We start from the raw sequence: 24026 nt of genomic DNA on the forward strand, positions 1-24026 counted from the left end.
TAGAAACTCTCGGTCGCAAAATTGAAATTTTTCTTCGGAAGATATCAAGCCGAGGCAAAATGGGACAGAGTTGTTGTACTAGCGATGATTCCAACGAACACCTTCCATACCAGCCACAAGACACGATAATTTACATAGATGGACGTGAAGGTAAATCAAGAGATTTTCTTTTTACATTTTAAACCAGAAGCGTGAAAAAATTTTTACGTACCTGTGTCCTAAAATTTCTAAAGTTGAACTCTCCCTCGGTATATTTTATTTCTGAAGATCATTTTAGCTCGTTAAAATAGCAGTCAATGGCGAACGTGTGTATTTCTTCTTTAAGTACGTGATCTTCGTCTCTTCCCTCACGTGATGAAGAAAATGTGCTCTTTTTACCCTGTGTTAGAAAGTACGTGCATACATATATCCAGGTATCGTTGATTTTAATCGCCCTAGTTTCTGTGGATCAGAAACATCGTTGGCAGTAATCAACTCCGACCACTTCCAGCAGTGCGTCAAATTAGCTGCCAACTTGATTTCCAAGGAGCTAAAACTAGGAGGGTCAGAATCAACTGCACCCAGATGTGTATGTATATATATTACATAAGTATGCATACATACACGTAAATTCAAACGTGTGACGGATTCTAAAGATAAGATAAGGGTTTTCCCTGTAGATGCGGGGCGAGTCGAGTGTCTCATTCTGATAAAAAATTAGTCTGCCTGGTGTGATTGAGCATTACGGAAGTGCGTTTTATTGAACAAGAGAGAAATTTGTCACAATGCCAGGTAATGAAAAAGTTCACCAGATAAAATGTGCATGCTAAAAAAATAACTGTTAAAATAATACTAAATCTTTTCTTATCGCCAAATGTAGTAGTACATAATATTCCTAAAAATAGTTTCTACGTTTTACGTTCTTGAATGGTATAATCGTAAAAATGAAACGGTTCTCACGCGTGGATCTGTACCACTAAAGTATACTATTCATGCACGTGCCTGCGACTGTAATTCGTAATCAGTTTTCGCAAACTAATGATGAATTAGTAAGACATCGAGATATATCGTGGTACAGTATTTTCACAACGCATATGCCTCTTGTATGTGTACACACCTTAGATGTGTGAGTTATTCTGCAATTATACCCTAATTGGTATGTTATGTATAAACGACATCATATTTAATAGGGATCTTTGTTCCATTGAATATAAATTGATAAAACTGCACAAGCAGCCCAGATAACGTATGTTGTAAATACTTCTAATCCTTTGAGAAATGATGATAAATGTTACTACTATTATTATTATCACGAATAAATCTCAAAGACAAGAAAAGAAATTCTGCGCTGTCGATTTGTTCTGATTGCTAGTCATCGGTAAGTGCGTGCTTATCTCTCACCAATATCATTGAAAGTGCAAGCGACGCGATTGTATCTGGTAAACAACCATGGTATGAATCACCCTTCAACGAACTCGAACGATTATTTGTTCTGCACATATCAGTAACGATCAGAATGAAACCCATTACTCATCAGCCTACAGATGGGTCAGCCGTTCTGGAGGACGTCCTTTACCCGAAAACGCTATCCGGGGAGGAAGAGATAAAGATGGAAGCGAGATTTACGTAGGGCGGGCCTTTCACGAGGGTGACATGATTCCTGCAAAAGTAATACCCGACAAAGGGATAGCCTTTGTCTGTTGGAACGGCCAGGAGCATCCTAAGGACGAATACGAGGTGCATTTTATCGCTGATCCTTTAATATCGGCAACTTGATGTTCGGCGTAAGCGACGAACAATAGACCACGTTAAGGGCTTACACCCAGATTTTTCCTGAAGAGAGGTTTCAATTTATTAGTATAAAAATTTATATCCATATCGGGGTAACGTCGAACCTCATTCCGATATTTTTTAGTTGCACGAGTAATGATTTTTAAATTTCGCCGTTTTGCGGCGAGCGAGACATCCCTGGACTGAGTCATCGAAAATGAAAAAACAAAAAAGATTTAGTTAATATGAAATTTTATCTCGTCTTTAATCGAAGGAGTAAGCAAAATATTAATTTTTAACGAAACGGCGGCTTCTGAAATGAAAAATTTGATTTTTCATAAAAGTTTTCGCCTTAATTTGTTTACGAAATGTAAAATGATAAATATATTCATAAAGGTTGTGTAAAAATTTGAGACCGATCGGTTCAGCCGTGTCCGAGAAATCTCGCTCACCGACTTTGAAAACACAATTTTGAGGAAATCTCGTTAAAAATTTCAAAAGCAACCTCAAACGCTCCGGGACGTTTTTGCAAATGTGCGCGTAACTTGGAGAATATTTGTCGGATCCACGTGAAATTTTCTGTGTATATACTTGAATGTACGTACGTCGCGAAAATGAGATTTAAAAAAATCTAGTTACAACCTGTTAACGTATTTTCCTTCAGGTACTGTGCCAAGGCGAGTTTGCTTGGGAATTCTGCAGTGCCGGATCTATTCCTCCGGACGGTGTCGTCGCGGGACAAACTGCCGACGGCGAGCCTCTCTACGTCGGACGCGTCCTTCACAACGGATCTCAGACCATCGGCAAGGTCCGTATTTGCTCGCAAGGTTCTGGATTCTGTTTTTCGCATTCTTTCGCCGATTCGACGCGTTGTTTTTCCAGGTCCAAGCGAGCCACGGCTGTCTCTACATCCCCTTCGACGGCGAAGAGCTTTCATTTACGGACTACGAAGTCTTGGTGCTCCACTAACATCGGTCGGAAGGAATTACAATTACGTTACTCGAAATTGTTTTCTACATTCGTTAATTGCGCGTATTCTATGAATATTAGTTAAAATTCTCCTGTCAATCATCACGATTACGTAAATTAAACCTTTGTCAGCCAAGTTGTAAACAACTTGTAAATACCAATTCAACGATGTATCAAATTCGCATTCATTACCGTCCCGCCTTCTGCGCCTAAACATATTACTATTTTTTAGGGCAAATCAAAATAGGATGTTCATAATCACTGTACGTACGGTGGCCTGAAGTCAGTAGTAGCGGATGAATTATCAACAAATAATCACTCAACCCTCGATTACTTTTGTATACGGAACTATAAACATAAAAACAGCAACAATAACGGCAACAACACCAACAACAATAATAATAATAACAGCCAAAATCCGAGCCAAGTCAACGTCCGACGATTCGCTCAATGGGAATTATAATCCGGGGTTTCGGACTTGTGATATATTACTGTGGTATAGGTATTCGCGCACATTTTTTTTTTCCTCTTGCGTGCCAAATCACATTTAATACCATGACTTTGTACGAACCCTGTAATTATATTACGATCAAAGCATATACAGGCGGATCTACGCAGTTCCAACTCGATTCTTCCATTACACGTGTGCTACGGATAGTGTATGAGTATCATCGTGCTTGCGAAGAATAATGCTACACGGTGAACGATATAGAAAAAACGAACCGGTACTCAGAAGTTGTTTCCGAGACTATTAAATTATTATAGCAGAATGACGCTTACCGTTGCTCCTGTACCCGGTACGATCCGAATACCAAATTCTCTCTGCTTGAAATTGCTCGCGATCAACCGGTCGACTAGGCACGTGAATTACGTGATTCAAAAATCATGCTTACCAATGTCAAAGCGATAACGAACCTGGCTATCGGCGTATTTGAGCAACCCTGAAACGTTAATTGCTCTCCAAAAATTCTTAAAGCTGTACTTTCGGTGCAGGTTTATACCGATTTTTGTATTCATTATCTTTGAGAGTTTTGTTTCGATTGTGAGTACGTGTAAATGAAAATCCGAAAAAAGTGTTACAGGGTGGCGACAGACCGGAAAGATTCAGAAAAAGTCAGGAAATTACGATGGGCCGTAGATAAGAACGTACTTTTTTCACAAATCGTTTTCAAACTTCAGCCATGCTTGGTAAGTTCAGTTGTAAGCTAACTTTCGGAAATGGTACACTGTTCAATTTCTAATTATTTGTCTGAAGCGAAACAATACTTTGTGCATTTAGATCCAAATTCATATATCCATGGCGCCCAACTTCTGGACCTTTTGGTCATACAAGCTGCCCAACATTCCTAAGTTTCGTGATGAAAATTCAGGGAATTTGGAATATTTTTACGGGGAAAGTCAGAGAATATTATTTAACGAAAATCGTCGCCACTCCATAGCCTACGGGGAAAGTGTTAAGGAAAATTTTCACAATTTTCCACGGCTGATTTTAACAACAAGGAAGTAAGCGTGGAGTTATACTTAAATACAGGTACGTACACACATGTTTGCGACGAAGCAAATACTGCACGTATACAAACGCGTTGACCCAAGCAAGAAGCAAGACATTGTGATTTAAATTTGGTCACGCTTCGACCAGTATGAACTGTATAATATGATACCTATGACATCGCGCGATCACTTTCGCGTACGCTTAACGACCTATGTCGTATAACTTTTACGGTTCGTAGAACTTGCCGGCAGATTATCTAGTTCTATTCGATATAGGTAACCACAGATTCAATTATTCACGTTTAATGTCTGGTGAGTAAATGCGTTTTGCGCTTTAATAGTATTTTTTTTCTGTTTTTTAATGCATCCACTAATCGACACTAAAACCATAAAAAATGTTGAGGCGTAGATTAACAATATCGTAAACTAACTTCCAGGCTTATGCATAAAATGAGAGGTACCTGAGCCGCGAAGGCTGCGGAGATATTTTTTTTTTTTTCAAACCTTACGCGGTAATGCGAAATAAAATCAATCACAGTCACCGTGCCATTCCAGTATAGGTATAGTGTATATATTCCAAAGTTGTGTCGGTGAATGGCACGATTGAATTGCATAAGAGTGAGAAAACAAGAGCGAAAAACCTGTGAAAAAAAATTACAAAATAAATAACTTTCAATCATGTTCTATACGTAATTTGTGGGAGCGTGGATTTTAACGAGTTATGTAGAGAATTCGATTTTCTCGCATACTGCTTATCGACAAAGTCCAAATAATAGTGAAATATGACATTATTCGCGGCGACACTTGTAATTAACTATGAATATATATTGCCCGTTTTATAATAATGAGATTCGCGATGCTGTAACGATTGCCGTAAATATGGGAGGTTTTCTACATGGTCTACATGAACTCCCGCGTATTGGGTATACACGCACACACACACACACACATATGTCTATTTCTATAGTTGTACAACGTGCAGTGTATGTGTACGCGAGAAGAGCGATTCACTAATCGGATGTTGAGTAATCGAGTGAAATTGCTCGAACCTTGTAAGTCGTTGGTAAAGGTTGATGGTTGATTCATATATTTGTTTTGTATCTGATTCGTCATGAGCGATAACGCGACTATTTTGACTCTTCGGGTAGTGCGAATTACTTGTTAGTAAGAAATGTTCGGCTAGTCGGGGACGTGGAAGCTTTCCTCGTTTTGTCATCGTTGTATTTTTGTTTATAAAAAGGTATCTTCCTTATTCATCGTCCTGAACCTTTACGTCAGCTGCAGTGCGTGTCGCGAATTACCGTTACATAAGAACCGAAATGCCGATCGAAACTCGATATCCTCGATCCTGAAATTGCTATAGGTAAAATAATCATCGGTTGATGTCGCGTATGGTTGTATAATTTTTGACATATTCACCGAACGCGTTTAAAACCAATGTTCCCTGACGAGATATGAAACAAGATATTACATCACAAAACCCACATGATAGATGACGGTTGATATTTGATATTTTTCTTCTTCTCTTCCTCTCCGCCGTGTCAATCAATTCGAAGCTTCGCCCAAAGATGCCGGACCAACTGCGCAGAAATTTTTTTACCACCGTTTCAAGTGTGTGTAGAATTTAACCATTAGCCGGGATTCCAAGTAGTGCGAAGTTGGAAGAAGACAAACATACGCCCAAGTGATAAATAAAAGTTAAACATTGCTAGCACCGATCCTTTTCGCAATGAGTACAGGTGCCTGTGTAATTATAACGATGATGACGATGATGAAGCTCTTCTCCGGGCGGATTGGATGAAAACAAATTTTTACCGGTGGAATGAGTAGGTAGAAAAATAGGGAAATAACTCCATCAATGTTACAACGCCTCTCGTTACTTGTTTGTATAATATTGGCACATTTTCAACTCCGGAGTCGAAGTGGAAACAATTATCGCCTCGGTGGTGTCAATAATCGTGACAATCGTACGCGTGATCGCAGTTCCAGTTACACGAGCGCAAAACGTTATTTCACAAATGTATTCCTGTGAGTGGGCGACGACAATTGCGAAAGGATCAAGAAGGCAAAAGAATTCTCGTTACTACGACACGTGCGTTCGGGTGTTACGAGAAGAAAAAAAAGTTAATTTTAGTTTAAGGTCCTTAAATAATTTTCGACAGAGTAGATTTGTCCTAAAATCGTGAGAGAACTTTTCCGAAGAGCCTTCAATTCAAACAAAAACGTGACTCTTTACAGAGAAGATTGAAATATTTCCATGACCGTTGTTTCGTGTCAGCTCTGCGTGTATTTTCACAGCTAGAAAATTTTGCCTGCATATGACCGCAAGCCGGATAATTGTTGCAGAGGCACCTGACATTCATGTTCGTGCAAAGAATTAACGTCAGATTTGCCTGTTTTTGTAACAATAACTACATATTCATTAATCCAAATGAGACAGGATTCTGATGATTTGCAAGCGTCACGTCATTAATTATCAGGCTATTGTCTGGACCATGAAATTGCTTTCTTACATGTGAATAACTCATTTTGTACGTGCATGCGGCGTTTTTTTTTTTTTCTTCTCGCAGTTGAAACGCGGTAATTTGTTGTTCGAAATCATATTCAGCTCTGCCGTGTATCATATTAGCTGTATAACCGTCACGTTCTGCAGATTATGTAAATTCTGTACCGAGACTTAAAATATCGCAAGTAAAAACAGGTGGGTTTTACGTGTGGTACAGATAACGTTATTGCTTAGTCATAAAACAGAGGATGAAGCTTCGGTAACTACGTTATAAAATTTCGTCGATGTTATTTTACTGACATATATGTAATTGTAAAAACCGTGGCGGTAAAACTTGCACGCCAGGTAACGTATAAGTATGCATGTTGTAATATTTTATATATTTTTATTCAATACATGGTAGTTTTTCAGATTCGCCGCAGATTTTATATCATAGACGAATTTAAGAAAGGAAATACACAGTCCGGGCACGAGATGGTGAAATTTTTTTCTGTACATGTTGTAACGATGTAGGCGTTACAGAATAAGTTAAACAGGTTCCTCGGCTTATGAAGCGGATTAACGGGGCAGCGAAATTTAAAGATAGGAAATATGCTTCTATTGAAAAATGCGTGTTATGGGCTTAAAGACTGAAACAAAACTGTTTGTACAATAATACTTTTGTTGACGCGGCAATTTTATTCATTTTGTGACATACGAAAGCTCATCCTTGTACCCACTGCTACTAGATCGGAAAAGGGAGCTAAACGACTCCACTGAAAGTTTTCACGTGTCAAATTCGGCGTGCAATATATTGCACGATTCATTTAGTAAATTCGATAAAATATCCAAAAAATCACTTAACAAGCGACGATAGCAGGAATCATCAGGTATACCAAGCAGATCGAAATTCGTATAATCAACCATCTCGTGAACTGTACGAATTTTGATCTATAAGTATGTCTGACGATTCGGGATTTCTTATATGTTTTATCGAATTTACAAGATAAATTGTGTTACAAACTACACGCCGAGTTATGATTTGGCGGATTTTGACAGGTGTACATTTTCGATAACGGGCAAGCGGGGGGGGGATTTCGCGCTGTTTTTTTTTTTTTTTTATCGCAATCGCAATCGCAATCGTCGAACGGTGCTCCGCATCGGGGGACACGCAAACGTAAAATGGTGATCATAGGAATGTTTACGTCAATCTTCCAGGCTAGGCGGTGTGCATCAGTCTCGTCTATCCCGCAGGAGGGGGAGGGAACCGAGCCATGCAGCAGCGTCGGAGCAACGCAGTTGCGAAACGGAAAGACGGCGAAACCGCCAGAGGAACCAGCGAAGCAGCTTCTAACCTCGGCATCGTTGGCAGGGGGGCTATACGGGAAGTGTAAGTGCGGACGGAGAACGAGGAGGAGGCATTCGTACTGGCACAGTGGTCCCGGTCATGTCGCGTTCGTCAGTAGTGCACAGGTAGCCGATACGCCTCGAACGACGCCGAGGAACCAGCTGCCGGGAATCTGGTTCGACGCGATCGAGTTTACCTTATCGCCAAGAGCCCCTCGACACGAACCCCGAAGATGACGATGAAGGAGGTCGCGAAGAAGGACGAGGCCCCGCCGGAGAAGGGCGCCGAGGCCGTCGGCGTGCCCTGGAAGTCTATGAGCCTCGGGCAGAAGTTCGGATACATGGCGAGGAACGTCACCGTCGAGCCGATGGTGGCCTGCTACATAATGCCGAGCGTCTTGGCGGCCCTCGCCACGCAGAATCTGAACCTGGAGAAGGCCTGCAGGGTGAACCTCGCCTATCCCGACGACGTCTGCACGGCTCTCGCCGCCCGAAACACGAGCGCCTTCCACGAGGAGGAACTGGCCGTGCAGAAGCTCGTCGCCGGCATGCAGTCCTGGAAAACGGCGCTCCAGAGCGGCCTGCCCGCCGTCCTGATCCTCTTCATCGGGGCATGGAGCGACCGGACCGGACTCCGGAAACCCTGCATGCTGGTACCGATCGTCGGCGAGTTCCTCACCAGCATAAGCCTGATAATATGCACCTACTGGTTCTACGAGCTGCCCATGGAGGCCGCCGGAGCTTCCGAGGCTTTGTGGCCGGCCTTGACCGGCGGGTGGTTCGCCATGTTCATGGGTATATTCAGCTACATCGGCGACGTGACGACGGTCGAGTCCCGCACCCTCAGGATCGGGGCTGTGAACGTGTTCGTCTCCCTCGGGATCCCGATAGGCATGGCCTTGTCCGGGGTGCTTTACGTTAAGATCGGTTTCTACGGGGTCTTCGCCATTTCCACCGTCTGCTACGTCCTCAGCTTCGTCTACGGCGTCGTCTGCATCAAGGAGGTCCCCAGGCCTCCGTCAACCTCGGCCAATCTCCAGGAGAAGAAGCCCCAGCCGAAGCCTACGATCTTCGCATCCGTCGCGGACTTTTTCGCCCTCAGGCACATATCCGAGACGTTCAAAGTCGCGTTTAAGAAGGGTGCCAACAACAGGCAGCAGAGGGTCGCCGTCCTCATGGTCATCGTTATGGTCGTCATCGGACCCATGCACGGTGAGTTTTGTTCAAGGATTCGAGGAGCCGCGGATCGTCTACAAAATGAAACCAAAAACAGCTTCCCAACTTGTACAGCTTTCGAGGTATTTCGGTCAGAGTGTTTGAAAAATTCAAACCGGATGAGTCGCTTTTTAGAATTTTACTACCGAGTTCCGGCGTTCGCGAGGCTTCGTTTCAGGCTAAAAACCAACTCTTCGAAGAGTACGTAAAAAGGCAAAAATGTATATTTATACGTTTGCAGAAAAGTAATAAATGTCTTTCGTTGTAACAGATCATCTCCAACTGATTGTCAGATACGTTGTACGGTTGAAAAAAATGCATTACCAAAGCTTTGCATTGTCAGTGTACGAGTCGAGTCGTAGATCATTGCCGGATACTAGATCCAAGGTCGAAAATCGCTCTCTAACAATGCGAGGATTAGTTCCAGCAAATATATATACATCGTCTATTGGCGAATAGAAAGGCTTGTCTCAGTGTGTGTGTGTGTGTGTCCCGTCCGTGTCTAGTTGCATTATGCGAATTGCGATATTCTGCACAGAGTTAATCAGGTTCGCTAAAAAAAATTCGATCGTAATATCATTGATCGCGATTCTGCAACTCGGTTACGCAAGGCAACCGGTATGCCGGTTTCGTCGATTGTTGTGCTTAGTGAGCTGGCTGCGCTTGACATTTGTCAACGAATCGTCACCCACCGCATCGACGATTAACAATAACCCAAATTAACCGAAATATACGTATGTAACGCCTTGATCGGCGTGTATCCCGTCCTCCGTTTCCGTTCCAACTCGGAACAGTTGCAAAGTAAGCCAATCGTAATAAACGAGCGAATAATAAAAAGAAAATAAAAAATAAAAAATAAAAGTAAGTAAATAAATTGAAAGAAAATAAAAAATAAAAAATAGCCAACACCGCGTTTCACCTCCCACGCGTAATTGTAGCCAAGAGCGGTGATCCACATCCGCTGCACGGATATCATTGCTAATTTATCCACTTATTTATTTTACCGTTGCGATCGGTATGTTTTCAATATATATATATACATATATATATATATATTATACTTGGTCGTCGCACCACCTGAGTACATATCGCTATTCCTTCTCTCTGTTTTATTTTTTTACTCTCCGTAGGTTGCATGTCGGTTATTGTACTTTCTCTGCATATTATTTCCACTTTTCAGACTCATTGGCTTACGGAGACGCGGAGTCGTAGCGTTTATTGAGCGTTTAGGTTGGCTCTGAACTTTTGCGGTTGTTTTATTATTTTTATCGAATGCAAGTTGGTAAATCGAATTAAAAAAGATCAGAGGTGCAAGGATCGAGCTCAATGCCACACACGGCCTACGTTTTCGATCGCGGTGAGTCGCGAGAAAACCTTATAGTATCGTAGAAATGAGAAATAGAGAACAACTCAAACACAGATGAAATAACAAAGTGGAGTTCAGTTTTACGGTCAGCGAAAAATTCCACCAGAAATCTAGGATTCCACCAGGAATTCCGGTATTATAGAAATGAGAAAAGAGAACAATTCAAATACGGATAAAACAACAAGGTAGAGTTCCGTTTTACGGTCGGTGAAAAATTCCGCGAGTATTCGACACCCTGATCAATAAACCGTGGTTGCATAAATAGCGCGCTCTCGTTGTTGCTCGTGCATCAGATCGAGTCAATGCAGCTTATCAGGCATAATGTTTTTCGACGTGCAGAGAGCGACGGGCCGAGATGAGCTCTGCGGAGGCTTTCGAGTTGATTATGCCCACAACAAGTGCACAATCGTTTTAGATGCAATTATTATATTCAACGCCGCGCGTAGATTGAGGATGATCGGGTTACGAAGGGGATAAACAATCGCCTTGCAGCTCTTGCGGGTGACGGGATATATATATATATACACACATGCACGTGCATAATTCCATACCAGTGCATTAATTAAATTCATTTTCCGCACCGCTGGTCCCCGGCATGCGGTAGTACTTGCATGTTTACATTTACACTGACGACCAGGCGACGTAACCTAACGATCACGCGGTTTTGCGGTATTAAAAGGGGGATTTTTTTTTACTTTTTTTTTTTAGAAAATCAAAACACATCGAGAAATTGGAGTTTGAGGGCTTTTTTATTTATAGTTTCAGGAATGCCGCCATTTTGTTATTAATTTCAATGAATAAATTCTAAAACATTGTCGAAACTATAAACAATCAAAACCCTCAAACTCAAATTGATACAAGTGTTTTCATTTTCTTACAAAAATAAAAAACACAAAACTCCTGACAATGGGGTTTAGATTTTAAATCGTCAAAGCCGCAACCCCCCTCCCTTATTTATCAATCGGATTTTGGGGAGAACTGTACCGTCTGCTAGTAACAACCGTTCCTCTTCCTATTAATTAATTCATTAATCAATTAAAGGTGTACGCCAATCGACCGGATCTCTGTCCCGTGCAGAGTGTTTAGAACCCTGCATCCTTCGCGATGTTAATTGTCTGCCTCGTGCCCGCACCTTGTAACAGATCGTAGGTGAAAGTGAAACGCGACGTTTATGTAACGAACATCGCGTCGTATCGAACAAATTTTGCTACCCTGTTACGTTCGTGTCTATATAATAGTAATCATCGTGGATATTCTCGGCATTGTAACGCGGATGTGTGCGATTACACGTTGCAACATGCGACGTTGAAATCTTTTCGAAAAGTACAGAAATATCGTAGAAAAATTCGCAACGTCACTCTTCGGACAATCTTTACGATCGTGGATAAATGTCGGAAAAAACAATAAGCTGCATGAATTGAACAAAATTCTTTTTCCTCGTGACTGCACAATTTATCACATCTTGTAACATTTTGACCGTGCGTTGGTTACGATAACTAATGATCCTCGAGATGACGGGATCGAACTATTGGTACAAATAAGGCGTGTATTGTATAAGTATGGTCTTGGTAATTCAAATGCAGCCGCAATTAAAAATCTTGTTGTCTACAAGTACATTGTTTTTTTACTGGAGTTTTTACTTCTGAAAATCCATTTTAGCCTCAATGAATTTACTATATGCCTAGTCGAGTTAAAGTTTAAAATTGATGTGCTTCTTTTTAGTGATATAACGAGGATCCACTGGTTATAAACAATACCTATTTCTTTATCTATATTTTCAGTAAGAACAACTTTGTGTCAAATAACCATTAATTTCATCCGGTGAACATTGAACGAAACATACAATTTGACCATTACGTAAGCATTCCTGCGGATCGGCAATTATTGTCTCTAAAAATTTGGTACTTTCGAATTAACATAATCTGCGGCGAAAGATAAAATTTTTTTACAAACGCGAGATTGGGTTGCTTCGTTCGTTTGAAAAATAATAGCTCAATATCACGAAAATAATATTCATTTCTTCGAAATAAAAATCGCTGAAAAATGGTTAAACTTTTAATTAACGCCTAGATACCTTTGATCCAACTGATACGTAGCTGCATAGATCGGTAAATTATTTGATTAAATCGAATCGGAAGTCGAATAAATTACTTGTTTCATTTAACGACGTTTTTTCTCTCAGTGCACTCGCTGACTATCATTTCAAACGTGTGATTACGTATAAATGACCCGCAGGCGATCAGCAATATGCATTATTGAAGAGCGTGTAAAACGCCGTGAAATTTGTATATATTTTACCGTAAGTTAAGAATCGAGTGAATGAGATGTTTTCACGTTTCTTCTTATCTTATTATTTTTACGCTCCTCGTAAAGTTACGGGCACGTTAGTTGTTTCAATGTAAATTCAACGTACGAAGAGTACAAGTTTAGCATTCGCGTATGGCGGTTTTACACGCAACGGAAACGCCGACTAACAGCTTTAAAGTGGACACTTTTGCGGAAAATCAGCCGGTTAAGAAACGTCGAGGAGTGTGCAAGCTCAAGCCCACGCGGGATGCGAAACCTTGTCTAATCAACCCGCGAGGTCATCCCGTTACACCTAAATACCGTGCACGCATCATCACCCCGAGTCGAAATTTAACGCCTACTTCAAACCCTGTACCGGGTAGGGTTTGAAAATGGTATGGTAGGTTATATTTCATTCCGTTGTCGGACCCAACTTTGACGCAAAAAATTTCCCAAGTTAACGGTCCAAGTATATCGGGACATATGTTTGGAACGTCCTTCGACCCTCCAGAGGTGGTACGGTTCAATTTGTAAATAAATTTTAGAGTTTTTTTTATTTACGTTAACTTAAAGCGCCTCTGGTTAAAATGGTTTTTTTTTTTTTTTATTTTTTTAGTTTTTTGTTTTACAATTTATAGTTTCGGTAAAAATATTGATTTATCTTTCACATATTGCTTCGGTCGCCCAAAATTGACACCGCATCGCGTCGTTGGCGCGAGTGAAAAAGAAAAACCGATTTGGTCAGAAAGCGATAATATCACACTCCGAAATGTCGTCACGGTGCTTTCTCCGATCGATTCGTTGCTCCCGTTCGCCGCCGTTATCGGCGTAGATAAATCCATTCCCACATGCCGTTCCACAGGTACGGGTCAGGGCCGCGTTTTAGTTATTTAGTCGGGTATCTCGAAAGGCCCGATGCCCCTTGGCGCTAAGAACGTGCGACGACCGGCCGGAGGCGTTGATTTGCCTTACCGGTTTCGCGCCGATCACGGCATCACGCTTGCTTCCACACGATCACGAGACGTCGTGCGCGATATCTTGATCGCGATCTCTCGAGTCCCGGGTATTATTAATTAATACGTGCTTTATTTTTCGTCCAATGATCGTGATCGCCGTAAACCGCCGTACGCCGGTTCTGTTGCCGATGATAATCACGCGGAGAGAGATTTGCATGGTAAATTATACCGCCCAAAGTATCGGCTAACTGTACACGCTGACAATGATGATGTTTATCTCTTTGAGATTCGATTTGAAATTAGGACGTGAGGAATGAAATCACGAAATTTACAGCCGCCGCGCTCCTTCTGATAATACCGCAATCTTCCTGCTGCTGTACGCACGTACGATTTGTACGTATTATTACACATGTATGGCTCTCGGCTAAAACTTTCTCAAATCGGAATGCGAATAGGAGAGAACTACGAATGGCGTTTGACAAATATTTGGGCGTACGTCAAACTCTTGCATCGTATTCACCTACATTCCCGCACCTGTCGTCACGGTTTCTCATGTCTGGAAATCAAAATACAGCGCGCCGGCTGGTCGTAAATTCCGAAATGCTAAACTCGACTAGAGACAGACTACAACCGGTTTTGTTAAATTGTATTTTTTTTTCTCTTCCCCATTACAGTTAAACGAGTTGAATTCTCCTCGGCTTGACCCAGAGACGTTTTAATGAAGCGTGTGGTCTACAAACTGGTAACGAATTAACGGTCCTGTTTATACAATGAGAAATGAAAAAGAACGCGTTGCATAATTCCGCCATATGCATGTGATTAACGAAACCACGAATCTTTAAGTTGAAATAAACTTATACCGCCGTCGATTTGATGTTGCGCGACAAGCGCTGAGTGAGACCAACGAGCAATATCTTTGATTCGATACCAAAGTAGACCAGCAGCAAGGAGAGTTCTGGATACAGATTCCTGCACCGACACCTTACCAACGTTTCTACAACGCTCGATGGCGGGTGGATATCCCGACTCTGGTTCGTTTCTAGAACGTTCCAGAAGCGTCGGTAAAACGTCGGTGCAGGAATCTGTATCAAGAACTCTCCTCGCTGGTCTACTTATCAATTTGCGATGCTACTTACAGATTCTGCGATGTCACACGATCCTGGATAAACTTGCGACCTATAATCGGACATCGTCGTTGTCGGAATTCGCTACAGCGCGTACCTACGTACAGGGACGAATATCCGCATTAAACCCACTCGCCTCGAATGCTCGCCGCATGCAAATGTTGACTAATAATCAGCGATTCCGCTATATTTTTCAGGGCAAACGGTAAGGTCTTATTGTTAACGAGAGGTCGGACCGACGAGTCGCGTCTTCGAGCGTCGAAAGACTCGAAAGGTCGCGCGGTAAGGAGAACAAAGTATAATTTGATAAAGACCGTGGCTGAGCGGAAACGATTTGATGAAGGCTTTAATAAGCGGGCTTGTTGTGTAACTTTACTTCTACACGCCCCTGTGTCGCGTACGTAATATAAATATATAATCTACCCAACAAGACGCGCGTGCATCCACCTGTCCGTCCTCCCGTCTCTGTTAGTGCAAAACGGCGTATAACGATGCTCCATTATCATTTCTTTCCGATTCTTATTTCGTCGTTAAACGCTGTCCTCAATCCCACATTCACACCAGATGTCCGAAGGATGCACGGAGGCAAAGCCAGGACACATTAGCCATCCGCTTCTGCATCTGCACACCTGCAGTTTTTTTTTTTTTTTTTTTGCACTTACATGGATTATTCGGTCGCTATAATAATCAAGTTAATTGCTCGAAGGCTGCAGCCGAGACGCCGACGTCAGATTTCGACGCTGTGGAAGTAAGGAATTTTTTCTTAATTCGGTATGAAAAATTTTGCCTAGCAACGTAGCAAGGATCGCAAATTATGATGGCAAAGTACAATTTTATCCGAAAGAACAGTTTCGAATCGTCCGTAAAAACGCTCGTTTTATAGGGGAATAAATAAATCTGTCATCACACGGATGTAAAATTATAATCAATATTATTGGGAAAAAAAGAAAAAAAAAACCAACTAACAACTGTCAACTAGCTTTTCGATCGTCATATCTTACAGTCTGCATACAATGTTTCGTGAATCGTAAGACTATTTAACAAATTTTTATTTACGTTCGACCGAGGCGGAAAAATTTATGCCAAGTATGTATACGCCACGAGTAATAATAATTTCTGCCTGCAGTAATATAACGGCACTCGTTTTTTCGACATCCGAACTTTCGATGCGTGCTGAATCGTGTCCGCAGAGTGCGAATTAAGGCGCGGAACCGTCGCCTATTATCGAACCGACGGTAATGATATTGGAGGACGCGGTTTTCGATAGATTTCGATTACGATTTTCTCACGTCGTCTACTTCGCAGAGTTTTCACTATCTACGGGGATAAATTGAAAACTGCACGCTCATTAGGCGACAGGAGAGGTAGAAACGTTGTATTATTATTATACGTGAAAAAAAATTCTGGGTCATTCCGCAGCCTTACGATTATTATAATCCGCACAGATATATTCATGGGGATATAATGACTCGAACGAAACAGGGCTGAATTGATACGTAAAAAAAAAAAATTGAATTTTGTCCGCTCTTTGTGGTAAAAATTAAATAATCAATAATGTGCACGTCCGTAAGGTTTAGGCATAACAATAATACTATAGTAATACTGATATCCCAAATTTCTCGAGTAGCACCTTAGTGAAAAAAAAAGAAAAATTTCTCTAATACGCATGCTTCCACTTATAACGCCTGTTTCTTCGAGGAATTTATTTCATTGCCTTTATCACACGTTGATTGGACACGCTTCTCGATTATTTTACCGGGGAAAGAAGAATCGGGCATGTGGATTTGCGAAATATTCTCATGCATGTCCGTGATGTCGAATATCGGCACGTCGGACACGTCAGTTACAATCGCGAATAATTAACGGCGAATTCTTCTCGCAGCTTTTTCAAAGCGTCGATCAAGCGTGAGAAAAACTCGGAGAGAGAATTATACTGACAATTTTTTATTCACATTTTATGCTTTTTCCCTCGCGAAAAAGTACAAATCATTTTATGCCTCGTATTAACTGCATAGTTGAATATAATCGTTATGCCTTGCAGCCCGAGTTAAGATCGTAAAATCGTGCCATTTGTTTTCACGTACAAGAAATTACCATGGTTGTTTAAACAATCAAGTTATCACAGGCGATTTCCTACTGATTTTAAACTGGAGAATATTACCTAATTATACTTGTACGTATTTGCCAGAGGTTTTGCGCGAATTTGGGACAAGGTAACGCAGTTCGTTCTCGTTGTTATAATACAGTTTTGCATTATAAACGGTATAGTTTTCAGCGTGCAGTGCATACGTAATATTCCAACAATCCATTCGCCGCGTTTAATTTTGTTAACAATTTTCCCCGCACAAAATGACAACCGTAATAACCCGAAACCGTATTAAATTCTGTTCGATTCGCTCCGGACTGGTCTCAGGTTAAAAAGGGATCAGGTTTCGTTGACCTCGAATAACATTTTTTACCTACATCCTTTTTTCTTACGCGCCAAAATAAACACCCAGTTGTTATACTCCGCAAAGTCCGGTATGTAGGATTGAAATCTTCAACAATCGATGAACGTTCTTTTCTTACCTGTCATAACCGATTCTTCGGCATGAGAAAATATCCACGATGTAAGTAATATACGATACAGACACATTGCATACATATTTTTCTATCATCGAGATCAGCTGGTAATATGTCAGTTGAAAAAAAGATCCGGCTAATTATAACCCTTGAATATATATTATTATAACACTTGTCCGGTATATTTTTTATTTATTTATTTTTATTTTTGTTTCTTATTTTTTTATTGTCATGTCTCGCACGTATATTTTTTCTACAGAATCGTTCTTGGTTAGTTTTAATCCACCTTGACACCGAAAGACGCTTGAATTTCATTGTCATTATCTGTGAAGGATGACATACCGCGAACAAGCTAGTCTACCGAACGTAATGCGATGTGATTGCATAGGTATATAATTTTCGAGGACGTGTAATTACAGCGTATATATAACAAAACTCGATAAAATCCCTCGTACGTGTTTACGTATAAATTTCTTCCAGCCAGCAGCCGATGTACCGATCGCACCACTTTTTTCGCTTATTTCTGAGTGTAAAAAAAATCTGTTATTTACATGAAATAATTGCACGCTCGAGCAGACCGTAAATTTCTAATATCCAGTGTCAAAAAATTGTGTCGTGCGTTCGAATACCTCGTTAATATCTTCTTAGGGCAATTTCCGAACCATCGTTGAGTGAAATAGAAAACATTGTATACCCCTTCCTTTCAGCGCTATATAATAACATATAGTCAGTGACTTTCGCAATTCACGAGAAAGCTTCGTCGGGGAATCGATCCGGGATCGAGGGATATTATATCACGTTTCTAAGTCCGGTATCGTGTGTTGCGGTGCTAAAAACATTCGCGCCCATTTTTTACTCATTGTTTTTTTTTTTTATCATCATCACCTTGGTTCCTTCGTCCGGCTGTGATACAAGACGTGTCGTGAATTTCTGCAGCTCATTTTACGGTGTCAACAAAACTTATACTTGTAGATTTTTTAGAATTCAAAGCCGCCGGTGGGCGTCGATGACGTGCGCGGTGATACGGCATGAACGTGAATTGTTTGGGAATGAATTAGGAAGACGCAATCACCGATGATGGCATGCGTGCCTCTCGGCATCTCATTTTATTTTTTTATTTTTTCTCCCCTTTTTCCCGACGTCACTGCACGGATCGCATTCAATTCGTCGTTCGTTCATTCATTCATTCATTAATTCATTCGGTTTATGTTATGTTCCAGGTGAGATGGCGGTGATGTACTTGTTCACCAGGTACCGATTCAACTGGAACGAAGTCCAGTTCAGCATGTTTTCCACCTACAGCATGCTGACAAATCTAGCTGGTTCGTATAATTTAACAATAAAATATTATCTTATTTAGGTTGAATTTCTAAAGTCACGGACTCTAATGGACCAAAACCACCTGGCTCAGCCAAATACAATTAGCGATAATTGTCATTGTTCGCATCGCGATTATTCCTATTATTCCTATTACAGCTGCCTTCGATTATGATTTAAAAAAAGAAAAGAAACAATACAAAAACCGATAATCATTTTTTGCAAACCTGACATAATTATGTTATATTTTTTTTTCCACCACATAGTGTCTCTTCGGTTGTTGACCAAAAAAAAAAAAAAAATTGCAAAACGGAACCTCGTCACGGTACATGACCAGCTTTCTTTTAGATTAAAAACATTACGCGAGCAACGCGAGTTATTCGAATTTGTCGTAACATTGATGGTTCGAGTCATAAACAATGTACCGCTGTTTCCGCGGTTGATTTTAATTCAAAGAATACACGCCGCAGTCCTTTTTCTTCGACTTTTACTGACAAATCCAAGGTTCCAGTATTCATATCCGGTAACGTATCTTCCTGTACAACTGTTAAACGCACCCCGCGATGCTCGGTTATAATCAATCAATCGACTTACCGCAGTCTTGGGTTTGATCGATCTATCGATAATCAGCATCTAATTATCTCATGTCGGAAAAGCAATTACATCGACGGCAAGAATCGCGGTGTCGAAAGCGTTAAACGCGTCGACCGTTGTTGTCGAACACGTATGTAGCAGGTGCATAATACAGTAGATGTGTTTGTATCCCGCGAATGACTCTCCGATGAAAGCAAGGTGTACACCTATACGTATATTCAATTCCATAATATATACAACGCATTATGCAACGTTAACAGTAAACGGATAAACCTGAATGCCTATGTGAATAAACCTTCCGGAGATCGTAGATTAATTCAGATCCAATCTCACGTGTCATTGGAATGACAAACTGTTTCGAGCCGTATATATTTATCATGGGTATGCGTATACGCCGGTGTTGCAACGTGTAATTACGGTACCGATGATGAGGAACGCGTGCCCTGTGACTCTGTCGCAATTTGCCAAATGAATCGTAATTCGTTAAACTGTAATTAGAAGGTACAATTCCCAAACGGCAGGGTTGGAATTACGGTAATGGTGCCGATGAGCTCACGCGTGGTCTTAGCTTGGAGTTAGTTCACCGATCAGTGAACCGTGCAAAGTCTCGGAATTTGCTCGTTATCTACCGAATCAACAGTCGATGATTGAGCAATCGTACTTATGGTGAAATGCTTATTGTCCAGGAACGATGGTTTCGATCGGGGTGTTCAGCCACCTATTGAAGATCGACGATGCACTGGTGGGCGTGATGAGCTGCATGAGTAAAATCCTCGCCAGTTTCGTCTACGCGTTTGCGAGCACCGACTGGATGATATACTTAGGTTTGTGTCGATTAGTGACTTAGAAAGTGCAACTTGACGGGGATCGTGACACCCTAATAACGTGCCTACTTTCAGCTCCTCTGGTCGAGATCGTGAACGGCACGTCGTTCATCGCCATGAGATCCATAGCCTCGAAGCTTGTGCCAACCGACGAGCTGGGTGAGTAGAATCGTTCCAACGATCACGATCTGTGCGATCGACAAAGCTGTGCCGTGTGTAATGGGTATGCGATTCCTGGAAATCACGGAGCATGGATTATATAATTATATCCACAATGAGCCGGGTGGTATGGACGGGTTGCCGGCTTTGTCCTCACGGCTCCTATCGCGGTGCCAATCAGCGAGGCACTTCGCGAACCGGCAACATCATTCGATAAAATAGCGCGCCGGTTACATGTTATACTCGTACACCTGCCTATTCGCGAACCTTTATTATCCTGGGAACGCATTCATTTCCATTACGCAACAGCATGTAGTACCCACTTTACGCGGACGCAGTTAACGGATAACTGCAGCAGGCTTCGTCTCGACGAAGGACGTCGATCCTGCGGGTTTGAACAGTTGGAAACCAGTTGGGGTCAAGGACATCGGTATCGCCGATCAACGGTCCGATTCAACGTCCATTGCGCATATATGGGGCATCCCGTGGCGACTCGTTTATCTGGAATTAATTTTTTTTTTTTTTTTTTGGGGGGGGGGGTGAAGTAGGACGTCGAAAACGGCGAAAGTTTTTGAGTAATTATACCGTCGATAATCGTGAAAAAAAAAAAAATACTAGAAATGTACCATTTTAATCGAAATATTTTTGCCACGTGATTGTAAACTATCTTCTTGTACAGGTTTCTAGAATATTTTTTATTCTACCAAGGCGTTTTTTTTTCTTCAACTTTTCATCAATTATTAATATCATATTTCAAATGTTTTTCGGTTCGAAAAAAATCTTTTCAAAATTCCCCTAGAAAGTGTATATATAGTCAGTATTTTTCCCATTCTTTAAGATAAGTTTGCCGAATTTTCAAAGTGTTTTAAATAACCGACAAAATGGAAGCTTGCCATATGGTGGAAATAAAGATAAGTAACTTCGCTTTCATCTCCTCCATCCGTTCCTCTACTTCGTATTTTACAGTCACGATAGCTTTCAGTTTTCCGCAAGACGTTTTTTCGATTTTACAGGACTTTTCACGGTCCGCATGATTTGAAAAAACACAGCGAACGGGTCTTGAAAATTTCTTCAACTGTAATAAAATGTTATTACTGAGATAGGCGTGAAAGGTGTTGATTAATCAACTACTTTGCACTCTTCGCAGGCAAAGTCAACTCTTTATTCGGCGTTTGCGAGGCGCTAATGCCGTTGGTTTACGGCCCCATGTACAGTTCCGTCTATGCCGCTACCATGAACACGCTTCCTGGGGCATTTTTCCTCCTTGGCGGGGGACTCACCATTCCGGCTGTTATTCTATTTCTGTAAGTATTTCGCCACAATTATCTGTACTCTGATTAGGCCTCAATTTTTCGTTACATGCGCAATTCATCTCCGCCATTATGACCGACCTCGCGTATTTTCTTCGTTCTGCCTGTTCATTATCCGTATAATTGCTGTCGTTTATTACATTTTGTTATTCCCCGTCATTAACGAGTAATTTGATACCTACTGTGTATGCACATACATGCTGTCCTTACGTAATAAACCATTTGTACACGTGCAACAAAACCGATCGACGATCCGGATCCGATGTAATGAAAGGTGGCATCTCGTGGTTAAAAATAAAAATATGTGTCTACTAAATCGAAAGAGTCGGTGCTTGATGATGAAAATAGTTTTTTCTTTTTTATTCCCTCTTCGTCTTCCACAATTTAAGCCTTTCAGTCTCGCAATTCAACTTTTTTTCCATGGAAGTGCAATTATACGATTCCTATATATATTTCAGCGCTGAGTCCGAATCTGATGTCAGAATTTAATAAAACTAATAACAAGCCATAAAATAGGCTGAAAATAAGTTGAATTATTTTAGACAATATTGTTTGAGACAGTGGTCTTGAACAAGATTTATATGAATAGTTATTGTGAGACGATATAATTTTAGGTCAAGAACAGGTACTAACCCCATGAAAACTACCCCTATCCATTGAATTTTGTAAATCTAATGGCCGTTCTGTGATCTTTGTTTGTCAAACAATGAATGCCAAGCGTTTTTAGTATAAGTTTATTATAAAATATCTCCGCTAACGAATGACATTCACGAAAATACGCTTGTTTCTACACATGTTCATTTATAACGATTACCAACAATTACGGATTCACAAAAAATCCTAATCATTCCAAGGTTTGAGTGTTTTTGTGCCTGAAAATGCAAACATATTCAGGATTTTTCATGGAATATAAATAAAATGACAAAAAATAAAAAAGAAAGGTTGCCGTTACAGTGGCATCTGTGACTGAAAGGGTTAAATCGATATTAAAACCTAACAGCTCGCGCCAGAGACGAGCGGTTTATTCCTATTCCCTTTTTCGCACCGATTCTTCAATCATCGACATTCGCTGCATCTCTCAATAAGCCGCTTACAATTCTTATGAAACCTTAAAACTTGTCCGAATAGATGGCTTTACACCGAACACAGAGCGGATCGGAAGCGGGTCGAAGAAGAGAAGAAACAGGATTTGGAGAAACCGTCCGAAGGATCCGAGGCACCTCGAGGCTTGGATAATGGGGCCTTTGAGACGGAACGAATGTGACGTGTGAAAATTATTAACACTTAGTCGACGAAACGGATTTTAGTCGCCAATTTTCGCACTCGAGACGTTCATACTACTTGTCAGAGGTTTGGAGTGGAGCCTGAGCGATAGATAAACCTTGAAACTTCTCCAGGTGTAATTTAAATTCGATGGGTTTCATCCCGCTGTATTAACTTACCTCGGCAATCAAGTCCCGTTTTTTATTCTAATCTGAAATATCCGGTGGAAATTTAACGAATTATCGAGTTGCAACGCGGTATGAGCTACAATATTTCAATGCGGCGATGACGTATGATTTTGAATGAATCCATATTGTTTGTCGTGTTTCTAAAAACATTCGGAAAACCGATAGTTTCAATATTATTCTCCAACTTCACCCGCATACGTGTTATATTTGTAAATATTTCCAGCTCTAGAATATACGGTGGGTACAACAAAATTGAACTTACAAGCATCGCTCTGTTTACAGGGCATATTTTAATTAATTTAATATATAAGAATATAGGAGATTGAAGTAAAAATAATTTAGGTAGGCGTAACGTAATTAGGTATAGTGTTATTAGTCAAGGTTTGCTAAAACCGTTGATAGACGGGTGGATAAAATGACAAATGATTTTATTCTCGTTCTCATACACGGTTCAACTTTATAGACATATTAGATTGACAATGAGCCAAAATTACTCTATTTTAATATACGTAACGTATTACATACATTTAGCTTACAAAAAATGGTGTGCCTTCCACGAGTAGATTGTACAGTAAATAATAATGCATTCAAAATAGTATCTAGGTATATATCTTCATACTCTTATTCTTATATATATACATATATATACATATATATATATGTGTATATATATATATATATATATATATATATATATATATATATATATATATATATATATATATATATATATATATATATATATATTTATATTCCATTGACGTCCTACTTCTTTTTGATATATCGCAATTAAATGAATATACTGAAACAAAATTAGTACG

At 40.6% G+C, this 24026-nt stretch overlaps 1 protein-coding gene and 1 long non-coding RNA gene across 2 annotated transcripts; one reads left to right on the plus strand and one right to left on the minus strand.

Annotated features, from left to right (window-relative positions):
- Nucleotides 1–42: 42 nt before the first annotated feature.
- On the minus strand, nt 43–3903 carry LOC124178616. Its single transcript, XR_006869856.1, has 3 exons — nt 3499–3903; nt 2392–3066; nt 43–1812 (listed from the first exon to the last, which is right to left on the minus strand). It is a non-coding gene; the product is annotated as an uncharacterized LOC124178616 (long non-coding RNA).
- Nucleotides 3904–7951: 4048 nt separating this feature from the next.
- On the plus strand, nt 7952–23198 carry LOC124178529 (solute carrier family 46 member 3-like). The gene is made up of 6 exons (XM_046561963.1): nt 7952–9253; nt 18771–18872; nt 20148–20285; nt 20361–20444; nt 21592–21748; nt 22883–23198. The coding sequence occupies exons 1-6, from the start codon at nt 8275–8277 to the stop codon at nt 23016–23018; spliced, it is 1596 nt and encodes a 531-aa protein (XP_046417919.1). The 5' UTR covers nt 7952–8274; the 3' UTR covers nt 23019–23198.
- The last annotated feature ends 828 nt before the right edge of the window (nt 23199–24026 follow it).

This window comes from Neodiprion fabricii, chromosome 1 (assembly GCF_021155785.1).
Source record: "Neodiprion fabricii isolate iyNeoFabr1 chromosome 1, iyNeoFabr1.1, whole genome shotgun sequence".
In the NCBI taxonomy this organism is placed as follows: domain Eukaryota; kingdom Metazoa; phylum Arthropoda; class Insecta; order Hymenoptera; family Diprionidae; genus Neodiprion; species Neodiprion fabricii.